The 26,464-nt window shown below is 37.1% G+C and overlaps 1 protein-coding gene across 1 annotated transcript in view; it reads right to left on the reverse strand.

Annotated features, from left to right (window-relative positions):
- Positions 1-281: 281 nt before the first annotated feature.
- Positions 282-26,464, reverse strand: part of MACC1 (MET transcriptional regulator MACC1) — a 32,020-nt gene continuing 5,837 nt past the window's right edge. Inside the window, exons 2-5 of the mRNA XM_052695388.1 lie at positions 14,314-14,428; positions 9,924-11,962; positions 8,077-8,265; positions 282-3,561 (exon numbers count right to left, since the gene is read on the reverse strand). Coding sequence (XP_052551348.1) covers positions 3,352-3,561; positions 8,077-8,265; positions 9,924-11,962; positions 14,314-14,428 — 2,553 coding nt within the window. The 3' untranslated portion in view covers positions 282-3,351. The remainder of the gene's footprint in view (positions 3,562-8,076; positions 8,266-9,923; positions 11,963-14,313; positions 14,429-26,464) is intronic.

Here is a 26,464-nt window from a genome sequence, read left to right on the forward strand (position 1 = left end):
TGGAGCTGCTTAGTATTTGCTTTATATGCCACTCAGTTTAATAAGAAAAATACTGTGAAAAATCAGTATTTTTCACAAAAAGTGACATAAAAGAGAAGCTTGCTCACTCTTTCCATTTCTTTGGCCTCATCTGGAGAGGGGTGGCTGCTGCCTTCCCTTTTTCTCCCTGGATGAATCCACAAAAAATGTTCCTACTCAGCTCACAACCTGGAGGCTGCCCTGGGAAGTAGCCCTTACTTATATTTTAAAAGAAAGTTCCCTTTTCCTATCTATACATCTACTTTCAAAAAAAAAAAAAAAAAAAAAAAAAGTGAAACCTTAGGAACTGAGTCTTTCCCAAAACCTAAACGGAGGACAGAAACCCATTTACTTTTTCTCTCCTGTTAATTTAGAAACACATCACTGCAGTGTGCCATCAAATGGCACAGAGCTGAGTCGTCTCTGCACTGCAAGAACAGGAATGGCTTCTTAATTGAAAAAAAAAAATAGCATTTCTAGTGTGAGTGGCAGCTAGACTTTATTTTACTGCTGCCCACCATGCAGTATGTCTATCCCTTTCAGGGGCAGACAGAGCTACAGCAATTATTTTTCCAGTTTTCATCGTTAGGTGAAATCATAATGTGGGTGCTCACACATTTTTCATCTGTTTAAGAACCATACCAATCCAGATGCTAGAAGAATAGTGAAAGGGTCTTGTCTGCCTACACATCCAAAGGGAAATGGAACGGAAACTGGAAACAGAGGGTCATTTAAGGCAAGGACCAGGCTTATTTTGCCTTGTCTCCTCTCAGAGAGCCATTAATCTCACCCGCTTTGCAGAAACCCAGGAAGGTATGTATGCAGGCTCATGGGAAAGCTGTTTTCTCTTGACAGAGTGGGAAGAAAGGAGAAAAGGTCAAGAACAGTGTGTTTACCAGACCCATGTGCTCCTTTATGCGTGCTGCTGCTGCATGCAGCTGCTTTCACTCTCAGCTGGCATTTTGCGGTTTTGAATACTAGAGCACTAAATAAAATATGAGATTTTAATACCTATTATTTCATGTATCCAGTGTGGGATGCTAAAGTAAACAGAATATTGCACGAGTGCACATTTCATTCATATGAGCAGAAGCTTAAAACAGAAATGGGGAGAACAATTAACAGCCAAAGCCCACAGTATACAGAACGTGGGGTACGGAAAAACTACAGACAGATATAAATTTCCTTTTAAAGAAATATACTTGAAAGACCAGTTGCTTAATGTTGTAAGCTAAGGAGAACACTGACTCACTAAGTCAATATTTACTAAATTTACCAGGCCAAATTCAACTCTTGTTCTAAGCAGAAACAATTTTACTGTTGTTTCACATCAATGAAAGGAACTGGCCTTGAGACCAAATCTGGAAAATGTACAAAAACTTTAATCAGGGCATGCAGTCCTATGTTTAAGGATTATTTTAAATAATTTATTTTAATTTGATTTCCATTTTTTAGATTTTTAATTTTAATATTTCAATTTGGCATTTTACCGATAAATAAGAACCTTTTATCCAGCAGCACGGCAAAACTGATAGATCCTTTTTCCCCTTTGGGGGGCTTCGTAACTGCAAGCAGGGAAAAACAGCTGGTCTCTGCACAGAATGACAAATTAACAAGAGAGTGTGTTTTATACTTTCTTTGCAGCTCTTTTTAAAACTAGAGGTGATGAGGTACGAAATAGGTGCTAACAACTCAAACAACAGGAAATTCCAACAATCTATATTCTTTTTCTCAAGGTTTCATTGATAAACAACTACAACTAATGCTCTGTAGGCTGAATCTCTCAATCTATTGCAAATCAAGAGCAAGTCCACTGAAGCCAAATGACTTGCATGCATGCTAATTCAGTCATGCCTTCATGCTTAAGGGACTTTTGTTGAGCGAACTTTTCGGTTACTGGAGCAAGAGCACTTTCCTCAGACTCTTTTCTGAGCTATGAATGCAACGGGAAAGCTTAAAGAAACGATAAAAGAAAGCAGATTGGAGAAAAGAGGAGGGGAAGAAAAACGTTTACATGTGCTGTTTGGTTTTAGAACCACAAAACCTTCCTTGTTAGTAGAGGTCATCTAAGAAAACAGCAGATGCACAGATTCTTAATTAATTGTAATGATACTCCTTTGTGATACTCCTGAAAGAATTTGGCTTTGTCTTATGAACAAGTGATGACAGAACCCAGATTTCTTTTCTCCCAGCTGTCATGAGTATATGCTCATGTTTCTGAACGAATGTTGCTAAAGATGCTTAAAATGGCCTTAACATTTTGAAGCTTCTACTTAACTAAAAATGTATTTAGGAGCTTATGATTAAAAAAAATAATAATAATTGCAATCAAGTTGGTTAGTCTGTAGCTATTATTCAGCCTGTATTTTCTGTGTTTATAATAAACTACCTAGTGTTTGCAAGACTTTTATTGATGTCTAAGTAGGGTTCTTTTTAGAGCACATGACTAATGAAAATTAATTGCTGTAAAAAAATTCTAGAAAGCACCTCACTGCTAACTTTTTTTTTCTTTAAATTTATAGCCATCACTCATATTCCTCATACAGTAAGGTAGAAAAGAATGATCAACAGAAGAGGTTATAAACAGTCTACAGCCCTTATATCTACCAAGCCAGTCTTCCCTAATTAACAATAACAAAGGAAAAATATGCAAATCATCAGAGGACAATGTACACCAAGAAAGCTTCCTCTATTTCTAGACACAAGAAAACCCCACCCTTTTAGAGTTACATCAACAAACCAACTGACCTTGACTACTACATTGCCTGTCTCTTTTTAAGACTCCATAAAATGAACCAAAAGCTGTTTTGGAAGGAATGCACTGCACAAGCCTTTGCTTCCAAGTGTAAATAACTGTTGAATTACTCTTTTGGAAGAAGATTAATTTTGTCCCAGTTTAGGACAAAGAATCCTAGTTTTTCTAGGTTATCCTGTACATATTCTTTCAGAGTTGAAGATTTGGGACAGCTATTAAAATGTTTTAAATATTTAGATTTTAATGCCCCAGTGAAAACAATGTAAACATATGCTCCATGGGCTGCACTCATGTATGCACCTTTCTGTGTCTAGAACTAATTCCCAACTAGAAATAAGTGCAATCAGAAATAGCTCCCTGTACAAAGCCTATAGTATTCAAGTCATTTTTGACCTCACCCTTTTCTTACTTCCTCAGTAGCTATGAGCAAGGTCTGGCAATCTTCAGTGGCTATAGCTGAGAACCATGGGGCTGGACTCAACACCAGCAGTATTTAGCCCTGCTCTGCAAGCGCTGCTGAAATACAGATAACAGTACAGTTTCTAGATTTTCAAAAAATATATATTGATAGTCTAGTTTTATTCCTCCATTCTGGAGAAAGCACTTGCCCTTAAAACTTCCATGCAGTTCACAAGAATCAATGCTCCAGTTAACTCTCGCCACTGTTTTGTTACTGGATTTTTCATTTTGTCCAAGGCTGATTGCAGATCTTGTAAGACATCCCTGTAGCTGTCTCCATAATGGGCAGCCCATGTGTAGAGAAAGTCATATGCAGGTTTCCACATCATCTGCAAATAAGGGAAAATTATGAGAAATCTTAATTGCAAAATTGGACTATTGCAGAAAAAAAAAAAAAAAAAAAAAAAAAAAAAAAAAAAGAAGCAAAATCTTTGCAACAGTCAGAGAAAAGAGAAAGAAGAAAAGTAACTATTTGATCCCTAGCCACGCTGGCATGCTTTCTTATATAAGGCATATTCTTTAAAAAATCCAGGAACCTTATGTACTGCATTGATATGAAATTCTATAATTCTCAGAGGAATAATAAGAGAAAGATAAAGTTTTCATTCAGATAACTATCACAAAGTAAATATACTTCTATGTCTGAAAGTGAAACTAAAGGCACAAGGGTAGAAGGAAAATGCTTTTCCCCTTGATCATTTTTGAAACATATACATCCAACAGCAGTTTCTCCATTGGAGAGTTTGACTTGTGCTTTTGGCCGTTAAAGCCCCGCTTTGTCAAGATTCCACTGTCCCCCTTTGAAGTCCTGAAAATTTAAACATAGTTCTTATCTACACAAAAAAATTTTAAGGTGACATCAACAGAAACATCTGCCTAATAGAGCAAAACAAAACAGAAGCAGACAAACAAATAAAACTGCTCAAAGAGCAGGAGAATAGAAAGTTTTTATAATTAACTTCTTAAAATTAGGGCATGCTATTTTAAAAACTATCCTGCAACAAATAAAGGAAATAATAAAAATTAAGAAAATATATATAAGAAAAAACAAGCTACCAGTGCTTCTTATTGCAAATCACAATATGTTTAATTATTTTATGTTTAATAAATATGGAGTAGATCTTCTCCAGATGTAATTTGTCATTCACCTTGTGGCATTAATGCAGATATGGCAGCATGATTCAGATACCAAGCTTGACTTGCATCTTTCAAAGTGCTGATGCACAGAGTAAGTTTGCTCTTGTTTACAAACAGAAAGCTTGTCTTCCCATCTGCTGCTTTCAAAAATTTAACTTAGACGTCTAGTTCCCTTCTTCTCATTGGCAACAGAGGTTTTGCGAACAGCAATTTAATTAGCAGTTGTATGGATGATACACAAAGCCATAAATAAACCTTTTGCTTTCCTAAATAGTACTGTCATATGGTGTTTTGAGAAAAATACACTTATGCATACTAATAAAAGCACATGAACTGATGCGTACACATGTATGTATACACACAGAAGTGACCAGGAGTCATCTAATTCTAAAAGGATTTTTAAAATATTTTTTCCTTTTTTAATGGTGAAACAATTGCATGTTTCTGAAGGATAGTTCAGAAGGAAATTGGTTATTTCTTCAATATCCTGTCCTATGAATGTGCAATAGACAATGTAAAGCTCCACTTCCTTACTTTGAGCTCTATTTATTTGATCAGCTGAGAAAACAAGTAGCTGGAGGAAATTCCTTTACCTGTGGTTCTGAACTTTCCTCTGTATTTGGGCTAAGAACTCCTAGCTTACTCAAATATTAACTTTACTGTAGTTTCTGTCAACATCTCCCTCATCCTTAAATGCAAAAATCCATACAATTAATCTCCCTGGTAGTATACCTCACAGTTTGGTTAGTCTGATTTCTGCCTTTAGTTTAAGCCATAAGAAAGTGCAAGTGCTTTGGGTGAAGTCTGTCATTTAAGCTTTTTAAAATTCTTTATTCTTACTTCTAGCTTGATAAGCAACATAGCCAACAAGAAAGCTGGGATTTCTTGATATGCTACTGCTGTGTCTTTTCTCTATCTCCTGCTTCCTTTTCTTACAGCCTGCTGGACCAGGCTATTTGAAAGATTAGGGGACAGCCTTTCTCTGGTGATACTTACTAGTATGCAAAAAGACAGGGAGTATTAAAAGATGCTATGCTTTGACTTACATTGAAGGTCTGTCTGACACAGCACAATCAGAGAATTGCCTAAAATACAAACCATGCTTTCCTCAACTGATTTTTTTTTTTTTTTTCCAGGACAAAAGAAAAACGTAGACAATCAGAAACTTTATGAACAAGTCATCAGTAATGCAACGAGGCAGTAACCTACATGTTCATCACACCTAACTAATACTGCAGACCAGGTTTCTGAGATAGGTCCTTCTCCGCAATCACACACTCTAATGCAACAGCTGAACTAAATCAGGTTTGACACTACTGAATTTCAACAAAGCAAATTTTTAAGGCAAACTATTAAATCACTGCAGCATGCTGGGCAAATCACATTTCAGCTACGTGCCTGGGTTTTCCCTCTGCTCCCACTACCTCTGCTGAGTAGATAATAATGATACCCACATTCTCCATAAAGTGATTTGGAATTTACTGATGAAAAGCACTTCAAAAGCAAGGCATCAATTGTATGCACCTCAATTTGTCTTTCTGATCATCTGAGAGAAGATTTCTCCCACTAAGAAAAATACTCCAATTAGAAATAGAAACATTTTTTGGCCAATCAATCCTTCTGATGGAGAATAGTCCTTGATTAATGAATTGGTTAATGTTTTCAGACAATAGTAATTAGTCAGAATCATTATTCCTTGAATTTTCTTATTTTTTCACTTACATACAAACAACTACTATTAACAAAAAAAACCTACATTGCAATTGGTAAACTCCAGGATAAGATTATTTTAATGGTGTTTCTTTTGTAGCTTCTAAGTAAACATGACAAACAGCAACCATTCTGAAATAAATAATCAGACTAACACTAACCTGGTAAAAATCATGCAGTCTTTCCCACACAGGTATGAATTTACACCGTGTTAGCTATATTCATTTTGCATCCCACATAGGCACTCCCACTGAACATAAACAATAAATTTTATAAGCAGAGTACAGTTTTCTGTAGAGGTTTCTTCAGAGGTTCAATTCACTATACCAGTGAGAAGTTCAGAGATTTGTCACTGGTTTTATATGATAGATATATATAGAACTCGACTTTATTATCTTCAGGCATAAGATGATGTCATAGGAAGGTGGAGAATCTTGTAGATGGTTTATTATACTATGATTTATATTAGGTGGGAATGTACATAGATGGATATATAATGCCTATATATTTGAAGCACATATTTTTGAGATAGATATTTTTGAGAAGATATTTTTGAGAAGAAATGATAGAAATTTGCAGTAAATGCAGAACACTGTATGTGAATCAAAATGTGTATCTGAGTCAAATACGGGTCTGGAGCTGGAGCAAGGCATTCAGAGGAAGAATCGGTGGTTCATGATCAGAGCAGAAATCTCTTGACAGTAATCACAATGCAGATAAGACTGAGATTAAAGATTCAAAGGAATTAGGCTGTAGTAAGGAAAATATGCTCAACAGGAATCAGGGAGAATCAGCTACAGGGAAAGAAAAAGGAAGAAAGAATATCTTGAGCTGCTGTGAAGGCGTGAATGGCAAATAGAAGCAATTTTTTAGATACCAAGATGTAACAGAAAAGGGATTCAGATTGGGTAATGTGCATTATCTGCAATAATCAGAGGATATTGCAGGCAAATGGAGGGTCAATCCTGAATACCTAATCCCAAGCAGAAAAGTCACATTGAGCAACATTCAGTGATATACATAAGAGAATGTTCAATGTTAAACCCAGTCTGAGAACTATCAGTTATCGGCACATAGCTCTGTAGGATACAGTGGATACAGAAAGTAGAGAAATGTAGGAAGAAAGTTGGCTGCCCAGGCTAAGGTGTGTCAGGAATACAGGCTGGCCCTCAAGTCAGAGGTGGGCACGAGCCCAATCTAAGTCTTATGACATATCTGTCACACTGCATGGATGCTATGGATACCTCTGAGCATCTTCAAATAGCACTAGAGATATACTTAGGTGCCTAAATTGCCTATTGACTGTATACACACTAAAATATATCTGAGAAGACAACTTGACTTTTATTTAGAAGTCATACTTCTATTTAACCAGAGTGCTTTTACAACACAGGGCAAATATGAGCTACGTGGCAAACCATCCACTTAAAACAGGGTTTGCCATGTTCATATAAAAGGAGGTGAAATTGGTGTCAGAGATTGCCTTGAATGAGTTTGATGGTGAGAAATTTAACACAGACGAAGAAGAGGAAAATGTTAATAGTAGAGTTAAGCTTGTTCTCAGTGGAGAGAACAAAAGCTGTACTGAAGGTGATTTGAAGGAGCTCACTGCAAGGACTGGATGGTCTTCCTTACTGCAACTGAAATTACAGCAGCTGGGAAAAAGAAAGAGAGGAGTGAGCAAGACTGAGAATAAGATAGCAGGTCAATAAGGGATGGAAAGTGACCCTTGGGATGGAAAGTAAAGATCTGAAACTCAAGATAGAGAGATACCTGGATCTCCACACCAAATTAATTTGGCACAACACTCTACAACTGGCTTCAAAGGAAAATCTTAATAATTGTAAGCAAAACTTGATGAGAATTTCTTGCCCTGAAGAGATTACAAACTAAATACAGAGGCAGTAACTATAAAAGGAAAAAATTAAACACAGCAAGGAAGAAGAAAAGTCCCTGGAAAGGAGCAAAGGTGCACATTGCATTACCCAGAACTTTACCTCCAGAGCCACTGCTCCACTTTTCCCTTGATGGGGTATCTCATAAGCCTCTATTTGCTGCTTCGTGAGTCGGGCTAGCTTCTCTGCGAGCTCCCGCCAGTATCTGCCAAGCTTCACAGCTGATGTCAAAATGACGGTGTCCTGGGTAAGACGGGCCACTAATCCCTGGCAATCTATTTTCAAAAGTGCCTGCAACAATCATTTTCATTAATATCCCTTCACAAAGGAACTTCCTACAAACATCATTATAATTTGTCTTCAAAGCACTAGTCTACATTTTCAAGCTGACAAATCTTTTTCCAATAAAAATGCATTGCCAATAATTTCATAGGAAAGCTTCCCACAAGCTTAAGAAAAAAATTAGGCTGGCATTCAGCTGCTTCAGCGTTCTAGTGTCACATGGATATTGCCCAGCTAAGGGATCCTGAAGGGAAAATATTTTTCAACAACAAAAATATCTGGCCCATCAAATTATCTTAGAGTATGACACGGAACTTAAAACTGAAATTAAAGTACTGTTGCACTAAGACGTGGTCCTCAGTCTACTGCTTTTCCAGAACACTGATTACACTGGCCAGCACCCTTTGATTTATTCCTCTCATATAATGGAAAATTTGCCAATCATCACACAGAAATGTGAAAATGAAAGTCCCCATGCCAAATGATCTTTCAAGAGCAAATGAATTAACATATTTCCAGGAGCAAAGTCCTCAAAGGCTGCATTCTCACTTCTTATTTATTTCCTCAACAGCTAATGAGAAAATGGGTGGCGGTTATTAATTTTTTTAACAGAAAGATGTTCCACAAAAAATATTGGTTTGCCAGAGCAATATCAAGAACCAAAACCAGAGAAGTTTCTCTATGTTCTGATACTGATTTTTTTATACAATAGCAAGCTTTTTGCCTGAAAACAGCTAGTTGTATATTTTAGTTGAAAATGTTCCATAAAAATTCTCATGGAAGCAGAAATTTTGGCAGATAAGATGCTTGGCTAATGTAGCTAATCAAGAAATAGTCAACATGGATCCAAAATTCTCCCATACTAGTGCCCAACCAGAATAATATCCTGAAGTCACTACTGAGAAATGGACAATAATATACAGTACCAACACCCTTTACACTTAGGCAAAGTGGACTGCCCCTCTGCTGCCATCTGTCACATGGTAATAAAATGTAATGGAATATTGCCAGGAAAGTTCAACCTTTACTACCATACCTCCAACATCTTCCTCTGACTTTATGGGCCAACATAATAAAATAGGAGGCATTACTTTCAGAGCAGCCCTCATATAAGTTGCTACCACAGAAAATAAATTCTAAAATATTTTCAATGTTGTCCTTATGCAGCTACAACACTGAAACTGTCAAACATGGACCAAAAATCTTGTCTTCAACAAACAGATAGGTCACAGTTCCCTTGCCTTAAAAATATAATGCAATCTTAGAAATACATCTTATGGCAGAAATGCTATAGCAGTTCTCACACTTTGTGGTTATTAATTGCTTCTAATTAGGACTGTGAATTGCTTAGGTAAATAATTTACTATTGATTTGTGACAATGACAAAAGACAAAACTACTTCGACGATGGCCTGTCAACATACTACATGAGCAAGATTTCTGGTATGTTTACAGAAGACTATATAAAGTAAATGGATTAAAGCATTATTTTTCATAAGAGTCTGGATGCATTTTACATCTATAATTATCTGCAAAAATTAGTAGTATGTTCAGGTTTGTAAAAGTTCCTGTGAAGGTGTAGGACAACATTTTCTTGTTCATGTTACTACTGACATAGCCTCTTGGCAATGCATTCCCAACAACCAAGTTAGTTCATGCAATACTTACAATAATGAGCTCATAAAGGAATAGTCTCTTTTTTTTGTTAGCATGGCAGTCTTCCTTTAGCCTTTTTACAACATGCGCAACTCTGTCTGATTCTTTATCACCATGTACCTCATTAAAGTCATCCAAAGATATATGTGAATATCCTAGCACCTCAGCCAAAGCTCTCCAGTCATAAACACTCTCTGATACTGTAGATAAAACTACTGAGTAGATATAAGTCAGTTTTTTAAATGGCAATGTAATCTGTTCAACAAGATTCCTGGTTGTCAGTTCGCTGTCAGCTGTGTCCATAGCTTGCTCTTTGGAAATCACTTTTATGTTTTTACAATGTACAAGACCAATCTTTCTTCTGAGAACTCCTACATACCAGTCTTTTATCTTAGCTTGTCCAATGGCTTTTACTTTATCTTCACCAAGAAGTGCTATTGTGTCTCCTTTAAAATATTCCAGCAAATAGTCAATTTTATTTTGACGTAGCACAGTTTTCAAAGCTACTCCATAAGTATTAACATTCAAAATTTTGTCTTGAAACTTTGGGTATTTAACTGTTGGTATTAAAAGCAAAGGTGCAGACTTGATTTCTTTGCGTTTTTGTAAGCGCTGTGGCCTACTGATAATTCCACTTAATTTTGGAGCTGGATCAGGGGTCGTAACATGGAATTGTGTTATTTGGCTACTTTCTGAGACTTTAATCTGAACAAGAAAAACAAAGAAATGCATCTCCCTACATCCTAGCATGGAAAACAGGAATTGTTGGCGGACCATTTCACCAGTTTTCAGTTCCTCCTCTTTAATATTTTTGCCTTCATCTTCCATCTTCACTTCAAAATCTGGATCACAGGATACCAAAGAAATGTTTAGATCTTGGGGCTTGTCAAGCAGAAATGTATGTTTTCCCCACAGCTGAAATACGACAGGGGGCATATTTTTCCCTCCTTTTTTTATATCACAAATAGTAAGTTTTCCTGGAATGTAGTTATGACCAAATACTGCAAAAACTGCTGTAAAAGATGGATGAATATATTTGGGACCATAAATCCCAACTGAAACAGTTCTATGAATGTAGTCCCAGACGTTAGTGGCTGGAGGCTGGAGTTTGTTTGCCTGTACTGCAATCACTGCATACATCACGTGACTTAGGTCCGATAGCTTCACTTGTATAGTATCTTGATAAGTGTAGCAATTCTCTAGCTTCTTAAAAGGCCCTTCTTTATCGAGACTAAAAAAACAGACAATATCACTCATAACTTGACTGAGAGGATCATTCTTCACTTTAGCTGCAACTTTCACCTCTAGGAAAATAGCTTCCTTCGTGTTGAGGTTGCTCAGTGTAAGTTCTATCAGAGGACTTACAGTGCTAGACAGCTCATTGTTAAATGACGATGGAGGGTTAAGGATAGCCCTTAAACCAACTTCTTGGAATTCTCCAGGTAATACATGACCTACAGGGACGTGAACATTGATATCAGAGTCAGGTAGCTGTACTGAACCCCCTTCATGATTCAGTTTACAGACTACATGAATGTCTGCAGCTTGTGTCTGTGCCCATCCAGGACTATGGCTCATGGCTTCTAAATCTAGGCAAGACCGAGTGAGTTGTCGGTGACTCAACCAAGCCATTTTGTAGGCTTCACGGTCAATTTGAGGGCACGTCGTGTCAGAAACTGTAGTTTTTTGAGGCGTTGGCTTATGAGGATTAAATCTTCGGTTATCAATAATATCCAAGAAGTCAGAAACACTCTTGGATCGTCCAGACCTTCTTGTTGAGCTCTTTCTTAGAAGACAATCAATATTTAGCTCATCTCCTGAGGAAGCCAAAGAATCCCTGTCACTAGAAACTTTAGAGAACAAATGGGACTTTTCTTTCAAACTAGAAAAGTATTTATTGTTTTCATTTCTATTGGAAGCAGCTATGTCATATACAAAAGGATTGGAGGATGACAGTTCATTCCAGAAAGGGTTAGTCTTGGAAATAGTATAGGTATGTTTGAACAGATCAGACCACTCAATATCCAAATCCATTTTGCTTTCATTGACATCTGTTTAAGAGAAGAAAAGAAAAAAAAAATAATCACCAAGTATTTTCACAGAAACTTGAGACATTCCATTAGTTTCCAACCAACGCTCTTAAAATGACTGAGAGACCAAATTTGTCATCTTAAAATGCATATGGATCAAATTGTCAAGGGATATATTTGTATGTTTTTACTTCAGATCATTAAAGAGTATCAATATTGACTATCAATGCTTTCAAGTAGCATTAAGAATTTTCATTAATAATAATAATAGTACTAACAAATCAGCACTGGAAGCTGTTAAAAAATCTTCTGCAAAGTTCTGATTACTATGAACACCAATAAATGTTAATTAGTATCAAGCATGCTAAGATCCCATAAGGTTTAAGCCACTACATTTCAGTAATCCTTGGTCTCCTACAAAATTCCATGGGTTTTTTTCTTTTGTGACTATCTCTATGCAAAAATTAAGCAACCACTGTTTCATTTTCAGACACTGTGGACAGTATGGATTCCTTTTCATGTTAGAGCATGTGTATTTAATTGATATCAGCATTCTTACAATTTATCTCAGTGTGAGTGAAATTTGTTCTACCAGCTTTTTTTAAAAAAAATTCATTGGTATAATCTATGATTTTTTTACAATTTGAAATTCAGAAAGAAATGATTTTGTGGCAAATAGTTTTCCTGAGATTGCATTTAAATAGAATAATAAAATCCTAGAATCATTAAGATTCGGAAAGACCATTGAGATAATCTACTCCAACCTTCAGTACATATATTAAATAAAATGTAAATAGAAAAATAAGGGTATATAAGTGATATTTAAATGTGTTTTTAATAAGAATACTCATCATTAACAAGGTCTATTTGCTTGAATATAAAATGCCCTAATATTTTATATTAATAACAGTTCACAAAAGATGGCTCCTATGTTTATTGACTCACACTTCCTGCAACAGTCTGACTTTTTTCACTAAGGGTTTCTGTCACTAATAGTTTGTCACTATTCCATACAGAGTATGTTGTATACCATCCTTTCTTTGTACTTGCTTAAAATCCTATGAGGGATTTTAATTTTAGAGGTAAAACTCAGCATTTCTATTCATTCAGCATGTTTATATTCTTCATTATTACACTTCCCATAGAAGTTTTCAAGGTTATTAATTATTGCTGAAGCACAGGAATGGCAGTGCACTCAGCCAAAAAAAGAATTGAAACACTTGTACTTTTCAGTTCCAATTTTTTGTGAACTGTGACAAAAAGCCTGAACAGTGAAATTTTTCCACAGTTCCAGTAAAATCCCAAATGAGAAGAACCAAAATGGAAATTATCTGTTCTTAGCTACCCATCTGGAAGGCTTAGGGTTGTCTCAACCAGACTCTTTGAAAGGAGCTGCCAGCAGGAATGAGCACAAGGCCACCAGACTGGGCTGGGCTGGGCTGCTCAATCACCAATTGGCCTTTCCTTTCTGTCCAGTGTCCAAAAGCTTTCCCTGCATTTCAGTGCTATTACAGTAGAAACATCATATTAAAAATAATAATAATAATAATATCTGAAGTAAAATTCTATACATTTATATATATTAAATATATATATATATGTCCCAGACTCCATCTTCTTAAGTGGTATGTTTCCAAAGAATTCTGAGCAGAAAGCTCTGACAGAGCTCATTTTGTTAAGGTGGAGTCTTTTGCATACCAAGCTAGCAGCACAAGTTACCGAAGTGCAGTAGGTTAGCAACCTACTTACCCCCCAGCTTGCACAGCTGGGTGAAGCTGTGCCGTTCGTCACATCTGTAATTGGACAAAAGTTAAGAGGTCTACCTTGTGAAGGGGAACATTACCTCAACTTTTGGTTTAAAATAATAGTGAGAGTAAAGTAACTCTGGTTTTAACTCAAATTAACAGATGACATTCAATCCAAAGTTTTCTACAGTCCAAAACTCAAGTTGTCAAGCTGGGCTAGTGTCAAAATTCCCTCTTCAGATTTCTGGTATTTTAAAGAAACCCTAAATTAATGAAGTTTGGTTAAACTTCTCTCTTCTCCCCCCATCTCCATCACCAAGAGCACACCCTAAATAGCACTTATTCATATGAGGATAATGGTTCCTCCTAACCTGACTGAATCATATTTGCCGAGATAGGGAACTTCTCTTATGCTGGCAAGTTTCTCCTAGGGGACCTGCACTCTGACTCCAAGGACAGCCATTATGGTTTGAGCTGCGCAAAACACAAGCAATACAAGAAAAACAAACAAACAATACGATGTTGTACAGGGATTTACAGGGTAGCTGTAGCTCTTAACACTATCAAAAGTTTTGTAGAAGTACAGACTTGAGGTGGAAAGCCTTAATAGAGAAAACAGCAGCATACTGTAAGTAGCTGAAGGTATCCGGTCATCCACATCAATCAGAGTGCCCTCTGACCTGCTTCGTGGAATCTCTGAGTTATGGAGGGAGGCTGTTCCACTGCTAGAAGCATTTTCCTCCTAGGAAACAGTTAAATGTGTAAAACATTAGCAAGCCGCAAAAGTGGAAACTGTTGAAGAATAGTTGAGTTTTGCTCCTGTGATAGAATAAAAGAAAAAACTTTGTGACATTATGGTTTAATATATGGAGTTTGCCCAAGAGCACTGCAGTCCTCAGTCTCACTGTCTAATTTACAGAAAAAGCACCAGATGTAACAGCTACAGTACAGTGAAGCACCCCAGCATTTGGGGAAAACAAACAAATCACATATTTAAATGTCTTGCACGTAGAATTGAGTCAATTTTACAATAATTTCCATTATGAATGTCTTGTAGAAAACCTTTATAAAATAATAATAAACATCTCAATTCCTATTTTCAGTTAAACTTGACTAGAAACATTGAAGGAGAAGATCTAGGTCTATTCATTCCTCTGTCAAGTAATATAGAACATTTCCAGCCCTATACTGTTGTAAGTGATGGCAGCTAGTAAAACCATTAAGACACTTGGAATTTTAAAAATAAATAAATAAATAAAGAGGAAGGGAAGGGGAAAACCACAGATTTTTTGTGGTCCATCCACAGGATACAACAACAGTCAGCTTTGTTCAGAAGTCTAAAGTACTGCAGCCTGCCACTTCTTCAACAGAAACTGCAGGCGACTCAGATCTTGTTTTTATTGTGATTAAAAAGAGGAAAAAAATGCTTTGGAGAAGGTTTTGCTGTGGTTATTAAAAAAAAAAATCAGTTACAGTTCCAGTAGGTGAATTATGGGAAAAAAGAAGTACGCTTTATAATAGAAAATTACTGAATGAGAAACTGGAAGCTGGATGACTGTTTCCATTGTGCACGGTGCAATGGCTGAAGATGTGATTTTTTTTTTTCACTGCAGATGTAACTCGGTACCTTTTATTCTTATGACAATGGCTATCTTCAGCAAATGGCCATCTGATCAGATGCTGATTTGCACTCAGGCAGGATGGAAGGCTGATGTCAGGTTAAGGCTGACAGCCAGCCAGTGGCTTTGCTGTAATGGGGCTGCAAGCACTCTTAAGGTTCCTGCTACCAGAAATCTCAGCCTTCAGCTTTAGAAAGGCTGATTTCAGATAACAGTGGAAGCTTGCCTCCAAGACTCATAGTTGTAGCTTATGCTATTAATGCCATACCAAAACCAAATCTAAAATGTCTCTTTCACCCTGACACTGTAATTCCAACAGCTGACATCCCATATCTGTATAAAATTGTCACCATCTGCTGTATAGAGCAGTATCTTTGATAATGTATCTGCTTTCCTACAAAGTAAATATTCTTTATTGCTGCTGTATCTTGAAATGCTGAAAAACTGAATATGTTGTAGAAGTATGCCAGATTTTAATCTCAGATTTCCATTTCAGGGATTTGGGGTGTTTAATCACCAGTTTCGACTGTAGAGACATTATGTTGGTATCCATAGTTTAAATTCCCAGTAAGTTTACAAAAAGAAAGTCTAGTTCTTGTAGCATCAGCATATGCATTGTCAGCACTGAACTCTGACTGATGATTTATTGACAAATTAATCTAAGAACAGTTCTTTGAATAGTTAATAAAAAGAACACGCATTTCAGTAGCTCTTTGAATGGGGATGCAATAAGTTAAGATGAGGATAGAGCAAGATAAGGCAAGTAGCTGCAGAAAGACTGAAGTAAGAACCCTTAGGGAAAGGGAGAGAGAGAAAGAAAAACAAATCTCTTACACAGTGGGTGCATATTGTCAGAGACATGAGAACAAGATTGCATATTGAAATCTTATACACACTACAAACTTCTGCAGAAAGAATAAGCCAGTTCCTAAAAGCTTCCTCTGGGAACTCGTTAAAATCTTACCACTAGCCTGGCACAAAGACAGTAGAGACAGATACTGAAAAGGAAAAGCAATCTCAAAAATAAGGCCTCTCTCTTATGATGAGGGAGCCCTTGTTATTTAGGTGCATCTTCAGGCCAGACAAAAAGAGGAGGAGGGTGAGGGACAACATAGATGTTTGTTTGCAAACATTGACCACATTTGGTCAGGATGCCATGGGATGTGGGAAATACCAAGGACAAGCTGTACACATACCATGGGATACTGTGTGCTGTGCTTCCTGAGCACAATGACATGATCTGACTGCAGGGCTGGATCCAATTTCTTCTGTGTTTCAGCCCTAGTGCTGGGAGTGCTTATACTACCATTGCCCCTGTATCAGACTCTTGAAGTAAGAAAGCCCAATGCTTCCCCTTCTCTGTATGTAAATTCTGTGATAAAATAGCATCCTGACAGAAACTTTGGATAGGGCAGCCCGAATAATTAGAAACTTACCTCAGTAAATCCAAATGAACAATCATCTGCATGAGAGGAGAAATCAGTGCACATGGGGTGAAAAACCATGCTGAACAGGAGCGAAGGGAAAAGTTATGAAAATCTTTTGTTGCAGAAAGAAGGAATTATATATGGAAAGAAACAGAAGCTATGCTTTTCATTTCTGGTAGCTGCTGAGTAAGAAAGATGTAACCTGACAAGTACTTAATGGTGCAGAGAATTATTTGACTGATAGTATGTCAGCTCACAGCATGAAGTGAGCAGGAAATAAAGGAAATAAAGAAGTAAAGAAGTTGGAAAGAGATCATCTACACTGGTGACCAGAGAGCAAACCTGTGGAGAGACATGACACTTTTCCTATGAGAGAAAGAAATAGTTGGGTGCAGACTGCTATTACAGCCTCAAGGACTCTGCTCAGCCCATGGGGAAAGCAGGGCCACAGTGCTCCTGGTAGGCACACTGCAGACTGTCACATGGAAAGGAAAACACATTAGAGGGAGTGGAAAGACTCAGGTAGAAAGCTGAAATTTTCAGAGAAGTCAGGAGACAGATTTGCTGCAAACAGCATTTTTGCTGCATGCGATGCCTCTGGAAATGTCATCCAGGTCTTTTAAAATTCAAGTGCATTTTTTTCTTCCTCTAGAGCTGCTACCAAAGAAAACATGTCCTGCTGTGCTTAAAATAGTGGTGAGGAAAAAAATAAAGAAAGCCCAAAAGCAAACACTTCCCCACTGCCTCTGCCCTCAAAAACAAGACAGAACACATTCCTTGGTGTTTTTAAAGTATCAGCATCCCAGAGTGAGACACCAGCAATATGCCTTTCATTCAACCTTAGCCCTGTTTGGCCTGCTTCAAGAAGAGTCTGTGTTAGCAGCAGAGTTATACTGTGGCAGTGCCACCCCACAGATTCCTTGCACATGTAGTGATATTCAGGCACTATTCACAATGATTCATGGCCTTTGCATCCAGAGGATGAAGTTTTGTCATTTGCAAAGATGAGACAAGCAACACAAGCAGGTGATGGAGACGTACTACTCAGGCTCACTCAGCTGTTATGAGGGATGATGACTTTCTAGTTTCAGAGGCTAGATTATTAGATTTAAGATTTACGAGTATAATTCTGAAAACGGTGCGAGGCCTTTTTGTCAGTTTTAAATACAGTATTCCTGACCTAACCAAGTGCACAGAATCATTTAAATTCTATCAAATGAAGAGAAGAAAAAGATTTCTAAAGAGAAAGCAAAACAGAAGAGAGAGATGGTTTCAGAAGGTACTACATATCATCATAAAGTCTAAAACACCTCATGTTTTATATAGATTAACATGTCTGCAACTAGTATCAGTTACATCAATGGGTCATATTACAACAGTCCCTTGATACTCATGGTCTGCAGACAGGTGGTTGGATATGAGCCTACCAACCTCTTGACCACAAGACTGAACTATGGTACTGTAGTTAATGGTAGTACAGGACAATGAGCAAAGTTTTCAGTTGATATGATACAGTCTTCATCTTACTGTCTTAGCCTAGGATGTGTGAGACAGTTAAAGGATTGCATCTGTATCTCATTTTGTACTGAGAAAGCAGTGGCTTTTAATGTTCAAACTAAAGATCTCAATCGTATATTACCCACCTTACCAGTACTTAGCAGCAGCAATGATAGTGCCTTAGTATCATCCTGTTACCTGTCACTTTGCCTATAACAATAAGAAGATGTTTTCAAATGATATAGTTACTAACTTATTCTACTTTTAAGTAGCTGACTCATTTGGTACCTACTTTTCAATTCCGAAAACTTATTATATTATGATAATGTGATTTGCAGATGCATTCACACTCCTGCCTGAACCCAGGTTTTAAGGTTTCTGCAGACCTTCATGTGGTAATGTTTGTAACTGACTTAATCACTGCTCATAATACTTAATTTGAGCTAGCTTTAAAGGGCAGAGCTAGTAGTCTTAGTGCAACAGAGAGCAAGACCTGAAGTGGGTCATCCTCTCAGTAGATTTCCACGACTTCTCAAGGGGCTTTTTATAGCCTCCACTTAGCTCTGCACTACCCAGAACTTGCTGCTTTGTAGTCAGTTTGGAGAATACTATGCAAGCAAAAAGTGCCTACACTCTCTTTACAAAGCAAACACCCTTCCTTTCATTCCACACATCTACACTACTAAATTGCTTGCTATAAGCATAAGGGCAGTGGCCTTTATTTTTTTATTACAAACCTTGCATTTGGGAACATTGCTTGCTTAGATAAATCTTGATGTTGTATTTTACGTTTCAGCTATCACACTGAAATAAATTATGGTTTCTCTTTGGCATCAGAAAAAAAAATATATATATATATATATATAGACAGACATTGCTTTCCACCTGCATTACCAAATAAATTTTTAAAGAACTGAAAATGGAAAGTAAGGATATTCTTAACAAATTAAAGTTACCAACTTTGTGCCACTAAATTGTAATATTACTTCTTTATTCTGAACAGAGAACTTCCTACATTTATTTCCTTAATTGTTCTAAAAACTCATTTACTTCTTCTCAAAAGCCTCTAAAAACAATAATAGTGTTTTTTAAAAAAACAAGCAAGCAAACAAGCACAACAGATTATCATGTGCCATGTTTAAATAAACATACTTTGGAAACACAGAGTTGCTTCACTGCTGGTGGCCCAATGGAAAATTTGCAGATACTTCACAGGGTTTACAAGTTACAGTAATCCCAAGAGTTATTCCTTCAAAAGTGATGTTGGACACCTTCTGTAAGGAGCATCTTTTATTTAGCAATCTGATTATAAATTTCCATTGCTAAATGATGCATTTTTTCTTTTTTGTGTTTCAGTGCCACCATAATATAAGCTATATTGCACAGCACAAGTAGAGCTTCTATGTAAAGAGTTCTGCATGTAAACCAGAGCCTTGCTGCCTATCCTGTTCTTCTCTTTTTTCCTAAGATTAAACCTAGAAGGATGAGAGCAACTGGGAACCCCAGAACTTTCGCTGGCTATGTATGTCCTTGTGAGCTATAGCTTTCATGTTATGATCAGTTTGTAAATACAGGATACCTCCAAAATATTCAACATGTTGAGCTTTTTGCTTTTTGCCCTTGCTTTCATCTTTTTCTGCTAATCAGACTTTTTCTCCTACCTTCTTCTCCTACCTTCTCTCCTACCTTTTCTCCTACCTTCTTCTGCATGCAGAAGGTACACACTGGGTCTTTAATTGAACAGCTTACCTGCCAGTGAAGGGTCTATGAGGCCTTAGGCACCTACACACCGCCTCTGCTTGGACAGCACTTCCAGCTTTCCTGCATAGTGTTTATTATGCTTTTCCCAGGAAAAAGGCTCTGCCTTTTTCCTATTCTTGCCAAAAGGCAATTTGCAGAGGGACAGATATAAGCTGTGGTTTCTTTGAGGGCAGGAAGCAGTGGTGGGGGAAAAGAAGCAGCAATAACATTTACAGTAGCAAATTATTTACAATCTCATGGCTGACAGAATAATAAAGGACACTTTTTTAAAAAAAAAAAATAAAAATGCCTGTGTCTTGGAGTCACAAAGTCATGACAAAAAAATAAAAATAAAAACAAAACAAAAAGTGGCTTCCTCTATTCCAAACACTGGGTTTTGGCAACATCTAAATGTTTAATGTTCTTACAGTTATACATGGAGAACAGCATATTTGCTATCCACCCAGAACACAAGTAAAGGATAACAATTTCCAGAAAATCCAACCCAGGAAAAGTAGTGAACTTGTTCTTCATTAGGAACCAGCATTCATGCATTTCATCAAGTCACATGTTTCCCAAAAGCAAATAATTGAAGGGCTGAGCAAAGGCCTTGACTTTTAACATTTAAATGTCTCATCTAGTCCAGTGGTGTGATAAGTGAAATCCTTCAAAAGCTGTGCTCTCTTCATGGCACTAAGTCAAAGCACCAAGGAATCCACCTGCAGAGAAAGGCCATTGTTTTATTAACTCATAGTGCTTCTAAGCTCTTAACTTTATAATTAGAATCAACATTAGCGAGTGATTTTAAGCACCTTTATCAGCTGGACAGGTTACAAAGATGTAGGATTTTTTTTCCTATTCCAAACTAAAACAGACACAATCATGCAATGTGATTGACACTGTGCCTGGACCCAGTCTTGAACTTCCAGCTGTGAAATTGATGTACCTCCCTGGGTACTGAACTACATTTTCTACAGCCATAGACTGAAGATACCTAAGCAAAACATGCAACATGAACCTCAGAGTAAATTCAGCTTGATACTCATGTCTGTATGAAGCACTTTTAATCCCCTGGTGCTCTCATTTCAGGAAAATGAGGTGATTGCCTGAAGAAAGACTATGTTGTCATAAGGATCTAGTTTAGAGAGTTTCTAACCACAGCATAATCATTCTCCAGCACACTCACAAATTATGTATTTTTTTTTACTTCTGATTGTGTAACTGACACATGAATATGTGACAGAACAAATAGTATATCTGACAAATTATGATTTTTTAATTATTATTATTATTTTTATTATTTTTAAGAAAAAGCATATACCTATTTTTTATGCATTGATCTGTTTTGACTGAAGAGCTTGTTTAATAGCCCTTGGCATTTTAGCAACATAAAGAAGAGAGCATCCAATGGAGTCTTAATCACTGTGACTCTTTCCAAGGTATACTGTAGAAAGCCAGTGTTTTCTTTGTTGCTTTTTATGGCAGCCATAAACCACAAAACTTGGTCAGAACTTTTTCTTCTGTAGTAAGATGTCATTTCATTTAAAACATTTGTGCCTTCATTGCTAGTAACAGGATACCCATTAAGGTGCACCTGCCAATATTTTGAAGTTATTTTTGACATTGTTTGCTGAAACTGTAATTTTGAAGGGAAGAAGGGCGGAGGATTCATAAAAACAGATTTTGTTCTCTAAAAGCCAAACCCAATACTTCTCATTATATTGCAGACACTCCCTTTACATAGCAATTACTAACATTCATGACAGGAAAAAAAAAAACTTACTTCTATTGAAAGGGATTTATGTTTAAATTGTTAGTTTCTCTACCAATGAAGGGCATTTTGATCTCCAAATTGTACTCTTAGATATTTATCAATAGATTATTAAAAATGACATACTTTTACTGAAATAATATGATTAATATGAAATAATAGAGCCAGATAGATCCTGAAGTAGTGATAATCCAGCAAAAAGAATTAAGTCATAGGAAGATAAATCGCCACATAATATCAGATCCCATTTAATAATCCATCTCTGCTTGCAGCAAACTAGGTATTTCAGAATTAAGAAGTGCTACATATGAAAGCAGAGGAAGGGCTGCTTTTAACATTGCTGGCAGTTTTATACATGCATGTGATGCTGAAGACTGCATGTATGTTATTCTAAGGAAACATTTGAGTTCAAGATTTGAGTCAAGAAGTTCCCAGAAAATTCCATGCCTCTATGTGTCTAAATTTAGTTCTCAAATCTTGCTGCTTTACATTTCACTGACTGAACTATCTGTTCCTATCTATAGAGATGAGGACTCCTGTACTTCCCTTTCTTACTACACAGTAGGACAGCATTCCCAATGTTATCATTGCATAAAAATGGGTGACCAAAGCCATCCTTCAAGTGGAGAAATAAGTGAATGTAAGCACAATGTGAGCTCATTGTTCCAGCTTTTGTCTTCCTCCAATCCCCTTGTTCTTTTGCTCTTTTTTCTCCATTGCACTGCCATGACCAACTGGCTTTCTAGCAGCAGTTCTCCCTCCTGCAATACATACCGTTAGCGTGGAATGCAATACCTCAGTACAAAGCTAGGTTTCCCATTCAGGAAAACCATATTATTTTAGTGCTACATGTAGTATTTACCTGAAAGCACGACAAGTGTGTATATTCCTTTTTCAGCCTCCATGGAGTGCTCAGAGGCAGAAATCATTCCTGAAGTCCTCAATGACATCTGGCTGACCTCTTGAACGGACGGATTAATTACTCATGTGACAAATAATAGAAGGCCACATTTTAGCCCAGACATTCCTATATCGACTTCAACCCCTTCCTTCTACTCACCTCCAACAGCGCAGCTCCAGCTTTCACTTCCTAGGCTGCTACAGGCACCCTACCTCCAACCCTACTTGCTCCAGCTCTTCCATTTAAGAAAACATCATTGACTTCTGAGGGCAAAACTTGATGAAACAGATGAAAGCTGTAGTGGCTCAGGAGTAACTTGAGCAGGTACTATACTCAGGAGCCTGTCTGCCGGTTCATGAAACTTTCTTCATTCAGCTCTATTTTTCCATGCCATTTGCCAAGAATAGAATACTTTAATTTTCTTTCTTCTTTTCCGCAGTGGTGAGAAGAAAAAGACAACAAAGCTGTTGCTACTTTCTCACTTCCTAACCATACATAGACGCATTTGCAATGGCAGTGAGTGTTAGAGATGCAGAGGGAATGAGCGCAGGATGAAGTGAGGGGCCAGTAGGTCAAGCACTAGAATAAGTGAGATTCTCCACTCAAGTCACAGTTCAAACTGGAAGGAGGGGCAGAAAAATCTTTCCCTAAATTATCCTATGTTTCATTCTTTCATAAACAAAAATTAGTCAGTTTACTTGAAGAAGTTTTCATCTATATAAAAGTTTGGCTGATTCCACAAAGAAAAATAATGGCTGAAGTCCTGTGTCTCATTTGCCATCTAAAACCATCTCTGCAGCCACATGATGCTCCATTCACTAAAAAGAATAATCACCAGGCATATGAAGTAAAACAGTTATGTAGGCTATTGCCAGCCTACTGTTATCAAGGAAAAGTTACAGAAAATTGATCTGGAATCACTAGGATATTTAAACACTGGGCAAAGATGAATTAATTTCATATATATTATTTTAAAAGGTAATCTTCATACACTATCTCGAGTTGAGGTTCTTCTGACACCATTCTTGCAGAAGTGTTGCTACCCCTGCCTGCTGGAGGAAAATGACAGCAGTGCCTACAGCCTACTGGAAAGAACGGAACAACCATTTCAAATATCCCGTAATAGCCTAGGGTGAAGGCTAGTTGCCCATTTTCAGTCTGATCATTGATAGCCGAATAAAGTTCACTTTGAACTGAAACCAGGTACAAGGTTACAAGTAGTATAAACTGAAATTCAGGCCACAGTTACAGTAGCTTTCTAGAGTTTTGACATTCTTAGTTAGGAACCTGAAGGCATCTGCCATGTGGTAATTCTGAGGATTCAACCTATGCAGCAACACCTTCCAAATGCCAAACCATTTCTTGGTTTCATCTTTGTAAGTTTGCTGTCCTTGTTCCACATGAACTGAAATGTGGGAGGAAGCTTTCACATCTTTATTATAAGGCCACTGCCTTTGATGTTAAAGCATTTCACTCCTTCACAGGAAGTCTAGAGTTTTGCATCTTTAATGAGCTCTCACTACTTCAGATAATAAGGATTCAAAAATACTTATTATGAGAAATACTGCAGATTCCTGTAAATGAAATTAAAAATTTTAATGAAATTTGGTGTTTTATAGATTTTCCATAGCAATCAATATACAGAGCACGTGTACAGTGCAGCTGAAGGACCAAGAAACTCTCTTCTGCCAGTACATGTGTATCCTTACCATTACTGTCAGGGGTTCCTTGTTTGAAGTATACAAGTGTCAAAACATGCAGATATCATATTAGCATTTAACTTGTAAACATCAAACATGCACCTTGATGTGTAATAGTAAGTTACTTTGCCTAAGAGGTTTTATTCCTTGGCTGCAGAGAGACTGGAGATTCCTGTTACTTCTCTTTGCTACAGACATGTGCAAGCCTGTTTGTGCCATTTATTATACGAGATTTTCAGTCTCCTCTTATGGTAAGAAGAGACTTTCATGTCACTGATGACAACAAGCAGATATTTACAGAACATAAGATTCTCCAGCCAAGAGCTATCTGCTACAGAGAGCAGAAAGAGCGTGATATTTGGAAGTCAAAATGGAAAGGATATGTTTTGCTTCCAAAGTTTCATCTAAACTCTAATTTGGCAAGTATTCTTGGAGATGCATTTCCCAAATGTTTAGGCCTGAACTTGGTTTAGATTACAGTGCTTTTCTTTTAGCTATTGTATAGCTATCCACTTCCATAAGAAAAAAAAGAAGAAAAAAAAAAGCAGCAGTCAGTAAAATATCAGTAACTACATATAAAGATATTCGTCTAAGTTAGTGAAAGTTGTTATCTTCAGAATTACAATAGATTATGCTGAACTTCACACCAAGACTGTGTGTTTATCAAGGCAGTCTGAATGTAACTGAATAGCTTGTTTTGCTCTGCAAGCTAGTTCAGGTTATTCTATTTAGGTGAGATCATTAAATTCATCTCACACTACTGATTTTAGCATGATTTTACAACGCTGAGTCAATGTCTGTTGTCTTCATTTGGTATGCTGAATCAGTAACATGCACACATACTTTTGTCTTAATGTTCTTTAGAGATTAGCATTTAAAAAAAAAAAAAAAAAAAAGGCTTAAAGCATAATCCATAGAGAACATTTTGCCTGCAGGAGACGAGTGAGCTTTCACTCCACTTTCTCCATATTAAGAGAGAAACAATTTACTAGCCAAGAAAGGAGTAAGCTGCTCAAGATACACACCTACTCGTCCCACTTATGCCAAGAGAAATGGGGCCTGAGACACATGGACTTTAGGACCATAGGCACAGAAGCTCAAAAGCTGGCAGCGTGTCTATCTGTTGGATTCTTTCAGAATCACTAGATATGATTTATTCACAGATTTCAAAGCCAAAAGAAACAAAGCAATTGCCTTTATTCTTCCTACGCAGAACCAAGGGCACAGACATTCACCTTCTTATTATTCTGCCAAGCTAAATGTATTTCTATTGAATTGGGACAGTTAGAGAGACATCTGATCTCAAGATCCAGAGCTAATGTTTATATTATGGTGGGACACAAATGAGGGTTATGGTTTAGTTTTTCATTTATATCCTAGCAGGCCTAGCTGCAACAGCAACCCTCTCCAAAGCTTTGTACAAATACATAGTAAGCCCATCCTGGTCACAAGGATCTGATTGTTTAATGCACCAGACCAGGAAGGGCAGATACAGAAGATAGTAGGAGAAAGGAGTGAAGAAAACTGGTTTACAGACCAAAAACTAAAGCACAAAGAGATTAATAGGCACATTACCATCTCTTCCACTCCTACCTAAGAGCTGCATAAACAAGTGCTAAACTCCTTAAAAATCTGGCTCCAAAAGACCTGTCCCAGACCACACAGGAAACCAGTGACAGAACACAGGATGTTTGAGTGCCTTGGGAAGAAAGCTACCACTGCAAACAGGGCTTTGACAGTCACTGCATAAATATCATAAGAGCCCTTTACTGTCTCAAAATGCTCACAGTCTGAAAAGGCAATTAACTCAAGAACAAGGCAAGTGTTAGAAACACCTCCTGAGAGAGTGTTGTAGCATGGGTACATCCAGCCTTGCTTTTCAGCTATCAGAAGAAATCAAAAGCAACAGTTATGCTCAACATGTGGTAGAAAATTACCAGTATAGAGAGAGATTATACACATTCACCACTGTTTTTCTGGTTCTTTCATTTGTCTTGTAGAACAATTGATTTTATTACTTCATAAAACAAAATAAACAAAACAAAAAAGTGATGGTGAATGCAACTTCTGTTAAATGCAGCCTTCAAGAAAACTATCCAATTATGATTTACAACTAGATTTAT

This window comes from Tympanuchus pallidicinctus, unplaced genomic scaffold, assembly GCF_026119805.1.
Source record: "Tympanuchus pallidicinctus isolate F22 unplaced genomic scaffold, pur_lepc_1.0 scaffold3, whole genome shotgun sequence".
NCBI lineage: Eukaryota > Metazoa > Chordata > Aves > Galliformes > Phasianidae > Tympanuchus > Tympanuchus pallidicinctus.